The 12244-nt window shown below is 42.0% G+C and overlaps 1 protein-coding gene across 1 annotated transcript in view; it reads right to left on the bottom strand.

Moving 5' to 3' along the window:
- The window catches only part of LOC126295069 (splicing regulatory glutamine/lysine-rich protein 1-like), a 24880-nt gene extending 15468 nt beyond the window's left edge, over nucleotides 1–9412 (bottom strand). Inside the window, exon 1 of the mRNA XM_049987315.1 lies at nucleotides 9344–9412. Coding sequence (XP_049843272.1) covers nucleotides 9344–9412 — 69 coding nt within the window. The remainder of the gene's footprint in view (nucleotides 1–9343) is intronic.
- Nucleotides 9413–12244: the final 2832 nt, after the last annotated feature.

Here is a 12244-nt window from a genome sequence, read left to right as displayed (position 1 = left end):
ACAGAACTAGCCCTTTATACTCATTACTTCATGAGTGTTGTCGACAGGCGATGTCAAACTGATTCCATATTTTGAGATTTCCAGAGGGCTTCCGACACAGTCCATCACACGCGTCTTCTAACCAAACTGCGTGCCTACAGAGTATCGCCTTAGTTGTGCGGCTGGATTCGTGATTTCCTGTCTGAGAGGTCACAGTTCGTAGTAATAGACGGAAAGTCATCGAGTAAAACAGAAGTAATATCCGGCACTCCCCAAGGAAGTGTTATAGGCCCTCTATCGTTCCTGATCTATATTAACGACATAGGACACAATCTGAGTAGCGGTCTTAGATTGTTTGCAGATGATGCTGTCATTTACCGTCTTGTTAAGTCATCAGATGATCAAAACGAGTTACAAAATGATATAGGTAAGATATCTGTATGGTGCGAAAAGTGGCAGTTGACCCTGAATAAAGAAAAGTGTGAACTTACTCACATGAGCACTAAAAGAAAGCCGCCAAATTTCAATTACGCGACAAGTCACAAATCTGAAGACTGTAAATTGAACTAAATACTTAGCGATTACCATTAGAAATGCTATAAAATGGAACGTTCACATAGATAATGTTGTGGGTAGAACAAACCAAAGACTGCTATTCATTGGCAAAACACTTGGAAGGTGCATCAGGTCTACTAAAGAGACTGCTTACGCCAAGCTTGTCCGTCCTATTCTGGAGTACTGCTGTGCGGTGTGGGATCCGCATCAGGTGGCACTGACGGATGACATCGAAAAAGTACAAAGAAGGGCACCTAGTTTTGTATTATAGCGAACTAGGGGAGACACTGTCACAGACATGATACGTGAATTGGAGTGGCAATCATTAAAACAAAGGCGATTTTCGTTGCGACGGGATCTTCTCATCCAATTTCAATCGCCATTTCGATTGCCATTTCGATTGCGCCGACATTCTGTTCGCACCCACCTACATAGGGAGAAATGATCACGATGAAATAAAAGAAATCACGCCTCGCACAGAGAAATTCGGAGGAATTTAAGTGCTCTTTTTTCCGGCGCGCCTTTCGAGAGTAGAAAGGTAGAGAGACAGCCTTTAGGTGGTTCACTGAACCCTCTGCCAAGCACTTTATCGTGAATAGCAGAGTTGTCACGTGGATGTAGATGTAGAAGGCTGAATTGAGTGGAGTTAACTTTGTATGGACCACTGACGGTATGTTTTGTAGACGACAGTTTATTTGCGCTGTGCAAGTGAGCTGCCCTTAGAAAATTGTGACTGCACTGAATACTGCTAACATTCAAGTTTGCTCTCAGTAATTTCTGAGCAATGAGGGAAATAATTATTTGAGGACCAGATTATTCTCGTGACATAGTAAAACATTTCGGGGTTAATTACGCAGGCCCCATATTCGTCCGGCGTCTCCCTAAGGCGGGAACCTCTTACTTGGTGCGGCCAGATTCCTCCGCGCTAATCCGTCGACAAACCACTTCATCCCGCCAACAGTAAGAGCCAAAAGCATCATCAAAGAACCGCCACAAAGCACCAATCGAAGCGTGCTGGAGTAACCATGCAGGGCTTAGGTTTCCACAGTATAGAGGAGCGGAGACCTGTTTCAAACGAGTCTTTTACGTCTACTTCTACTTAGATACTCCGCAAGCCACTATGCGGAATGTGGTTTAGCACTCCTTGCCATTTCCTTTCCTGTTACTGTTGATCCCTGTTTCAATTTTATGTGCAGGTTCCGGACCTCTAGCAAGCGAGGTGGAGCTTAAGTTTTTTTTTATGTGTGTAGTACGAGTGCGATCTGGATGAAGACACGTGCCGTGTTCCATTTTAGCTTTGTGAACGCAAACACGTTTATAAGACGACGCTCGAACATTTTTCAACACGAATTTTCCGGTGACGCTACTATACTTTATGAGCGGGAAAGTTTTGTTATCGATCACGATGGCTGAACATATTATAAGTCGGAAATATGAACAGTCTTACTTGCGCCTGCTCCGAACAGCAGTTCTATGAGATTCACCTCCAACACTACATAGTTGGGTTTTAATGTGAAGCTTAATCCCGCTAGCGGGCATCGAAAGCTTAGCAGTCCTCCGTTCGGATTAACTGCAAGAAACAGAGCGCTAGCTTTGTAACTAACTCCTTAGTCCGTTTCTCCATTAGTCAGGCTTCTGCGAGTTTATCTTGCTTGCCTATCCAGAATTCACAGATACAGAAAAGCCGTTATGAAATGTAATGCAAATAACGATGTGCGCGGTGCCTCACAAAAGACCTGTTTTCTTAAAAACATGACGTAATCCGCTTACTATATTTCGCCCCCTCCACCACCAGCACCACCTTCTCGCCCTCAAACATTTCCTTCTCCATCTGCACAACAGCATTTCTATTTACATTAGAAGCTGGTGCTGATATTCGGTTCAATTGCTAACTGAGAAAAGTGGGCTCCGATTAAGTATTTCTGCCTGGAAGAAAGCGAAACACCAGTATCAACTAGCATCACACGGCACTCTCCTGGCCAATACAGCGCAGGCTAACTTTTGGAGTGAGTGAGTGACGATCCTGTTTGTGCCAGTATTCAGTATCGTGCACCACAGAACGAACGATCGACGACTGCAGTAACTCGCAGAACTATAAGACGAAGAGGTGAATGATGTACAGACGTGTTTGAATTATTAGACTAAACGATTATTTTTGATAGTCGTTGAAATTTCTCGTTTAAAAGTATGAGAGAAAAGTGTAATAATTTCGAACAATCCTGTTGTCAGAACATAGGCAACTGAGCATTGTAGCAGAGGTTGAAAATACTGCTTCACTTGTAAATTACTGTATTTTTCACACGACCGGTTTCGGACTTATAAGCCCATCCTCAGGTGTCCTAGCTGTGCTGTGGTCCCCGAGCGCCGCGTGTACCAGCCACTGTGTGTTCGTGTGAAAAATAAACTAATTTGCAACTGAAGCGGTATTTTCAAACTCTCCAATAATTTATTTGTTTAAATGGTTCGATTGATGCCACGAAATTTCCCTTCCAAACAACTGAGATCACAGAATTTTTCACAGTTGGTAACATTTACCATTTTCCTACCAAATCATGTGTGTTCGTTGTCTGTGTACATGCTTTGAAACTGTGTTTGCAGTAATGTTTTATGTTTCTGTGCTGTACTTCAGGTGGTTATTTATTCTATCAACTTCTTGTTACATTAGCAAGATATTACGTAGCTTGTGAACTTGCATATTTTTAGCTGCAGGAATAAATCATTGAGTCTCCAAAGAAAGTGAGGTTGTGGGGAAGACAAAAGCTGTTTTACTTCTGAGAGTTTCGCCTATGGTAGCAGTTCTTGCTGAAGATCGTTATACACAGCAAGGAACTGCTGACCGAATAAGAACATCACAGAAAACTGAGCAGAATCAGACTTTCAGCGCAGAAAGGTGGTGAATACAAGCCAAACAGGAAACTAATGTGTGGACGTCAAAGAAGAATCAGTCCTAGAGCAATGAGAAGACTTACAAACATGGCAACCATGACCCGTAAACTTACTTCTACAGAGAGGAGGCATCAGCTGAGAGGTTTGGGTGTTGAAGTTTCGACTGTGACTTTGAGGAGGACGCTGTTTGAATGTGGTTTAAAGGCATGCCGACCGACGAAAAAACAGAAAATCACAACTGAAATGAAAACCAAAAGATTTCAGTGGGCTAAACAACTGCAGGAGTAGACAAGTGATGACTGGGCTAACGTATGTCCAATGATATGGTAAATTGGGTCTGATCTCTCAAGTCAGGAGTTTTGGCTTGAAATTTTATTTTATTGATACTGAAGAAATGCACACTCGAATTTTGGGACTGTTGACGTCTCCTGTGCTACTGTCCCCAAATTTTCTAACTTGTCATTTTGTACACGTGCTTCAGTTACGCTTCAGTGATGAATCTGGATTCACTGTGATGAAAGAAAGCAGCCAGTATGTTCGTCTCAGATGTGGAGAACAGTTGGGAGCTGAGTGAATGCAGCGATGTGTGAAGCATCCAACTTCCGTTATAATATGGAGCGTCCGTGAAAGGGCTTACACACTACACACTGTTGAAGGAACAGTGAGGCAAGAACAATATGAAGTGATCTTTGAACACAAACTTTTCCCCCAAATAAGTGACTAGTTTCCTAATAAAGGTGGCATTTTTATGCAAGATGGGGCACCTAGCCACTAAGCTTAAAGTGTTTCCAAGTACTTGTAAGAAAAGCAACTGCAAGTGTTGCCCTGGACAGGGAATAGCTCTGGTATGAGCCCAACTGCAAATCTGTGCGCTATTGGGAAACAGAGGATAAACAAATATACAATAACCACCAAACCACATCTCGTGGAGAAACTAGAAAAAGATCTGGTATCATTACAATCACATTAAACTGTCGTGTGGCATAGTTTTTATTAACTTCTCAAACAGAATAAAAATGTTGATTAAGAACAAAGGCATGCATACAAAGTGTTGAACGTACAAATATAATCTTTATGTGGATGTAAATGTGTAATAATTGTAAAGCTTTGCAATAAATGTCTTTACTCTAATAATTTGAACACGTGTGTAGTTGTGGAGGTTGCTGCCACGCCTCCTGCGATTGGCTGTATGTCTGCTGTGGTTGCAGTCAGCTCTCCCTCACAATTTCCTACGTTCTCGTCGATCTTGTAGAAATTTTACGTAATTTCTCACACACCGGTATTTTCTTTAATGTGGGTGAACTGGAACACTAATAAGACTACCTCAGCCTCTTTTGAAACACGCTGGCTGCACAAAATCTAACAGCCCTACGGACGACTAGCATACAGTAGTATCACTGCATTTAGTGTTCATTTTGATATTTGTTATTGTTTATTTATTTATACGAACAACCGTGTTACAGGTCACATTAAATCAATACTTCAATTCTTAATGCGTGCATTATTCTCCCTTTTCGAAAAAATGGTTCAAATGGGTCTACTCAGTATGGGACTTGACACCTGAGGTCATCAGTCCCCTAGAACTTAGAACTAGTTAAACCTAACTAACCTAAGGACATCATACACATCAGTGCCCGAGGCAGGATTCGAACCTGAGACCGTAGGAGCAGCGCGGTTCCGGAGTGAAGCGCCTAGAACCGCACGGCCACAGAAGTCGGCTACCGTTTCGTCTACATTCGGTTTTGATGCTCTGATTTCTCCTTCCGGACCTTTTTCTCGCTGTACGCACTCTCTTCTTTTTCTTTCTTGTTCATCCCTGGAAGACCACTATCTGAATGTCTTTCCCAAGTTAAGTTCGTCTTTATGGTGTCCATTACGTGAATGTTTGATTGATTGAGGTCTCTCAGGTTCTTTGTACAGCATGCTGCTTGTCCTTTCAGTTGCGTAATTTTGTCGAAGATGTGCATCATCAGTGTCTCATCATCAGTGTCTCATCATCAGTGTCTCATCATCAGTGTCTCATCATCAGTGTCTCATCATCAGTGTCTCATCATCAGTGTCTCATCATCAGTGTCTCATCATCAGTGTCTCATCATCAGTGTCTCATCATCAGTGTCTCATCATCAGTGTCTCATCATCAGTGTCTCATCATCAGTGTCTCATCATCAGTGTCTCATCATCAGTGTCTCATCATCAGTGTCTCATCATCAGTGTCTCATCATCAGTGTCTCATCATCAGTGTCTCATCATCAGTGTCTCATCATCAGTGTCTCATCATCAGTGTCTCATCATCAGTGTCTCATCATCAGTGTCTCATCATCAGTGTCTCATCATCAGTGTCTCATCATCAGTGTCTCATCATCAGTGTCTCATCATCAGTGTCTCATCATCAGTGTCTCATCATCAGTGTCTCATCATCAGTGTCTCATCATCAGTGTCTCATCATCAGTGTCTCATCATCAGTGTCTCATCATCAGTGTCTCATCATCAGTGTCTCATCATCAGTGTCTCATCATCAGTGTCTCATCATCAGTGTCTCATCATCAGTGTCTCATCATCAGTGTCTCATCATCAGTGTCTCATCATCAGTGTCTCATCATCAGTGTCTCATCATCAGTGTCTCATCATCAGTGTCTCATCATCAGTGTCTCATCATCAGTGTCTCATCATCAGTGTCTCATCATCAGTGTCTCATCATCAGTGTCTCATCATCAGTGTCTCATCATCAGTGTCTCATCATCAGTGTCTCATCATCAGTGTCTCATCATCAGTGTCTCATCATCAGTGTCTCATCATCAGTGTCTCATCATCAGTGTCTCATCATCAGTGTCTCATCATCAGTGTCTCATCATCAGTGTCTCATCATCAGTGTCTCATCATCAGTGTCTCATCATCAGTGTCTCATCATCAGTGTCTCATCATCAGTGTCTCATCATCAGTGTCTCATCATCAGTGTCTCATCATCAGTGTCTCATCATCAGTGTCTCATCATCAGTGTCTCATCATCAGTGTCTCATCATCAGTGTCTCATCATCAGTGTCTCATCATCAGTGTCTCATCATCAGTGTCTCATCATCAGTGTCTCATCATCAGTGTCTCATCATCAGTGTCTCATCATCAGTGTCTCATCATCAGTGTCTCATCATCAGTGTCTCATCATCAGTGTCTCATCATCAGTGTCTCATCATCAGTGTCTCATCATCAGTGTCTCATCATCAGTGTCTCATCATCAGTGTCTCATCATCAGTGTCTCATCATCAGTGTCTCATCATCAGTGTCTCATCATCAGTGTCTCATCATCAGTGTCTCATCATCAGTGTCTCATCATCAGTGTCTCATCATCAGTGTCTCATCATCAGTGTCTCATCATCAGTGTCTCATCATCAGTGTCTCATCATCAGTGTCTCATCATCAGTGTCTCATCATCAGTGTCTCATCATCAGTGTCTCATCATCAGTGTCTCATCATCAGTGTCTCATCATCAGTGTCTCATCATCAGTGTCTCATCATCAGTGTCTCATCATCAGTGTCTCATCATCAGTGTCTCATCATCAGTGTCTCATCATCCACTGTATCCCCACGTCCTAAGCACGTCTTTCTTTCTTTCTTTCTTTCTTTCTTTGCACTCTGTGTATGACGTTCTCTGCATATTCAGAAATTTCTGTATTAGGTCGTGGGCTGCTGTAGTCTACTTCTACTGTCCTTCAGGTAAGTATGCCCCAATCTTCTCTCTGACTTTCACGATTTTCTTTGTACCACCTCGGCTGCACTTGTTTCAGTGTTTTTTTCCGACACACGGAGTCTCTGGTGTCACTATTGTGTTATATTTAATTTTCTTGTCACGAGATGAGGTTGCCGCGTTATGTATGTTTCTGGTGTTTCGGAATGCAATGTTTATCTGATCCGCTCTTATCTCTAGACTATCCTTCTCATTGTTTACGCTTATCCAGTCACCTGTGCTTGTATCAGCTGACCACTTGGACTTTGTTTCGATTTGGGAGTAATTAGTGAGTTCAACTTTTAACGTTTCTTAAAAATTCTGTCTCCGCAGAAGAAATTTGTTAACCAATCTTCCCTGCCCTCATTATTTGTTTTTCTGTCTAGATTTTGGCGTAAAAAAAAGCTAATTTCATCTCTAAATCCCGTGCAGTCCATATAGACGTTATCTTTTCCAGTCTCTCAATCTGATGCCTTTCGTTTTCGATAATTTTAAGTTTTCCTTTTTTTAAATATTTTTCGCACTTCTATCCTCATGTGAATCCGCTTCAATCAACAGTTTCTAAAAATGTTTTGTATGTTTAAAGGACTTTTAAAAGATTCCCTTTTATATTATAGAGATCAGTTAAATTTAAAGACGTATCAGAAACACCAGTTTAACTGAGTGTCTAATCGACAATGCGCTGTACAGATCGCTTCGCGCTGTAGTATCATCATGAACTACCACGCCGAAAAAGTGGACGCACCTTGGGTAGGGGAAGGAAGCCTAATGCAACATCCCCCCAGACGGGCCCTTCAATAGAATAAATCGAAAATTGCTAAGTCTCCTCTCACTGAATACTTCTTTGTGTATGTTTACTTTTTTTGCTTGCCCTCTGGTTTAGACAACCTTTTCCGAAACCACCACAGTGTGACGTTTCATTACTTATTATCGTTTGTAACCAATAAACGTATATTAAATAGCGTTTTGAAGTCTACAGCTCTTGAAGACTTAAACAGTTGCCAACGCAAAAATAACTGAAAAGCAGATAGGTGTCTGAATTGTAGCAGCTCTCTTTATTTATCGCTAATTTAACAGTTACACTTTTCAAAACCTCTGGACGAAGGTCTGCACCCATATGCCTAGACGCAGTAACGAGCTCAGAGGTTGTAATGGTACTTTTATTACGTAACCATTGTGGCACCTCACCTCAGCCTATCGATACCACCAATAATCTACTGTTTCTGTAAAATAGTTAACATATTTCTGTGACAACATTCAGATTTGATTTCATTAATGTAGAGGTACTTCGATACATAGATATGTATGTATTGCAGTGATATTATTCTTATGTGTATTCTTTCTTTTGTCACTACGATCTTTGACGTACTTTTAACTCAGATTTTTGGGCGCGTAAGCAGTTATTAGAGAGTCAAGCTTTGCTCGTGATATTAAAAAGACGCAAATTGTAGTCAGTTTATGAAATGTGTACTTTAACAGTGAGGAAGATATTTTGAAGTACGTCTCTTATGGTTTTTTTTTCTTCAACGAGTTACGCGATATTACAACAAAAGTAATAAAAAAGAAGTGTAACTTGAATTCGGAGTGCTGATTACTTTTTTACATGACCATTGTCCTAACTGGCAAAACTTCAACCTTCAAGAATGGTTTATGATACACATCTATAAATTGAATATCGCAGAGTAACACCTAGGCCTCTTTGCATCCCAGCTTGGAATCACCACTACCTAGTATTTTCGAAGATTGAGCCATGAATTCACAACGAGAACAGCGTGGGAAACACGAAAAGTTGAGTGCCTAGTTTATCCATTATTTTAAGAAATGACTTTATTAACTGTGCTCCAATGACACCTGCCACACAATATAATTTTGTTGTTGCCCGAAAATGCAATATTTAGCAGCGTGACCAACACTGAAATCCTAATTAATTTTTGACCTTTGTTGTGGTAGGGTTGTTAGAAGTCCAAGAAGATTACTTTATCCACAGCAGTTCTGAGTTGGAAGATTCATACTTCTACTTTCATTGTGCTCGAAAACTTGCTGCTGAACTGCAGGTGTATCCCAAGAGCAATGGCGCCATTTCTCGTGGCAATGCCTCGCGCCAAAGTCGAGACAGTGCAGCACAGCGCCACATTCGGGTGTAAATTACACCACCACCACCACCACCACCACAGCCCAAAGCGTGCACACAGACTTCTACAGTACCTTGAGCAGGCGTCCCTCCGTCACGACCCTGGTAGACTGCCTCAGCTCGTACAGGTAGGGGTCCAACATGGCGACAAGCGGGAATTCCCCGGCGGCAGGTCATGCGGGGGAAGCACGGCGGGGCTGCCAACGCTGGAGTGACGAACTCTCTCCAGCCAACGAACTGCACCGTATTTCACTTTGCCGTCAAACGAGTATTTGCAACACACACGACGAAGGCATTCCCTGCTTATGTAGCCACGCTACCCATCCAACTTCAACCAGCACACGCTACTTTGATGAAGGCCTGTTTCAGCAGGTCGGCGTTGCCGAGACTGCATCCAACACCTGCCTGAACTGCACTGCTGCGGTCGCTAATCGCCAGAATATCTCGTCCTTCACAGCTCGAGGCAGACACTTCACGACAGAGGCGCCTTATCGATAAGGCGCCGCTGCAAGCTCCACAGACATCCAGGAGATGCGCAGAGAGGTGGTTCGACCTAGGGTATCGGGCAAGGCGGGAAGGAACTTCTCACTGGCGGCCTCACCGAACTGCAGCCTGCAATACAGGAGGCAATGGTGACGGAGAAATGCAGACCAATTTACCACAGTCTACGATAGGTATGGCGATTAGCGCCTGTTTTCGCTCGTATCTTCCTTTTTCTTTCACACCAGTTTAACTTAACTGTTAAAACTGATTTCTGAAATGACCTATTTTCGGATTTTTAATCCCACAATTGCCTGTAATAAACGTAAAAATCGAACAACCATTGAAAAATTTTGATTGGCTCTGTTGCAATATACACAGAATCAAAATACGAAATTAAGTAGGTAAGTGAAAGGCAACTTAGTCCGTTCAGTCTGCTGGTTTTCTCCAAACGTCGTAAGTGGTTGAATACTACAAAAACACTCACCAGTGTTCTCCTACTGATCTAACTGCTTCAAGTTGTCAAAAATAATGTTGCAATTGCGGTTCAAACCACTTTTTAAAAAAATTACCAATACTAAGCGCTAAAGAGTGAAAACTGACGTTCAATAACTATTTTTCCGTGTTGATTTGTCCGTTTTCAAGTGCTACATACTGGCATCTGCATATATGAGCAAGCAGTAAAGGAAACGAAAGCAAGATTTGGAATAGAAATTCAAATGTATGGAGGAGAAATAATAACTTTGAGGTTTGCCGATGATATTGGAATTTTGTCACATACAGCGAAGGACCTGGAAGAGCAGTTGAACGGGATGGGCATTGTCCAGAAATGAGGCTAAAAGATGAACATCAACAAAGGCAAAAAGAGGATAATGGAAAGTAGTCGAATTACATTAGGTGATGCTGAGGGAATCAGATTACGAAAAGACACACTTTAAGTAGTAGATCAGTTTTGCTATTTGGGGAATAAAGTAACTGATGACTGGCGAAGTGGTGAGGATATAAAATTTAGACTGTCTATGCCAACTAAAGCGTTTCTGAAGAAGAGAAATTTGCTAATATCGAGTATAGATTTAGGTGTTATGAAGTCTTTTTCTGAAGCTATATGTATTGAGTGTAGCCATGTATGATGTGAAACATGGACGATTAGTAGTTTAGACAAGAAGAGAATATAAGCTTTCTAAATGTGGTGCTACAGAAGAACGCTGAAGATTAGACAGGTAGATCACGTAACTAATGAGGAGGTATTGAATAGAATTGAAGGGAAGAGAAATTTGTGGCACAACTTGAGTAGAAGAAGGGACCGGTTGGTAGGACATATTCTCAGGCATCAAGGGATCACGAATTTAGTATTGGCGGGCAGCGTGGAGGGTAAAAATAGTAGAGAGACCAAGAGATGAATACACTAAGCAGATTCAGAAGGATGCAAGCTGCAGTAGGTACTGGGAGATGAAGAAGCTTGGACAGGATAGAATAGCATGGGGAGCTTCATCAAACCAGTCTCTGGACTGAAGACATCAACATTAGTGAAAAATAGAAAACAACAGCTCTTACCACTGACACGAAACAAATAGCAAAAAACACCGGTTCCTCAGAACTAAAATACCGGTAACGGTTTTAACTGGTCGCTTTCTCCAATACCTGATCTGCGATCAGCACTCCGACACTTCACGAGGGGGACGAAAGAATACTTCCCGCTAAGATAATTTACTGTTATGGTCTATCTTGCATTAAAATATAAGTGTGTGAAATCTCACCAGAATTCCCAAGCGCCGTTCAAGACTGTGCATGGTCTGACCTAGAGGGTGGAGCAAGGGGGGGGGGGGGGGGGGGGTGTATTACTTGCGTACAACAGAGGTATTGTCAAGGAGAACAGCAAAACTACTTACAAAATCATGCTCGAAAACGAACACTGTTTATTGTTCACGAAACGTAGTAATAGTGCCATTTCGTAAACGGTACCTTTTCAACAACTTGATTGAAATGATAAAATCATCTTGGTTTGACAGCCGAGTCAATGTACTGTTCTCCAGCAACGTTTCAGCATGTTTCTTACTTGCCATCTTCAGGCGCCTGAAGATGGCAAGTGAGAAACTTGCTGAAACGTTGCTGGAGAACAGCACATTGACTCGGCTGTCAATCGGAGAACATTTTATCATCGAGATTCGCCGATAAAGCCTGCATGCTCACATAACTTAATTGAGCTATTGTACAGAGTCTTGCTGAAGGACTACGGGCTGCTGGAATTCCTTTGCCCGAGTTGGAACCTGAAGCTGCAACATGTCCAAGTAAAGTGTCCTCGTATTGTAGGCTTAAAAAAAGAAACGGTCCAACAATTACGTTGCGTATTAAGCCACAATACAAAATCACTTTTTTTTTTGCTGTATCATGGTATGTGATTCCTCAGATTTCCAGATCCCACGTGAAATCTTACTCTTAGATCTCCGTTACCTAGGCTGCCATTCCGCACAAACAACGTAAATGTATCTAGCACA

The sequence above is a fragment of the Schistocerca gregaria genome, chromosome 11 (assembly GCF_023897955.1).
Source record: "Schistocerca gregaria isolate iqSchGreg1 chromosome 11, iqSchGreg1.2, whole genome shotgun sequence".
NCBI lineage: Eukaryota > Metazoa > Arthropoda > Insecta > Orthoptera > Acrididae > Schistocerca > Schistocerca gregaria.
This window is presented reverse-complemented; position numbering and strand designations above follow the sequence as displayed.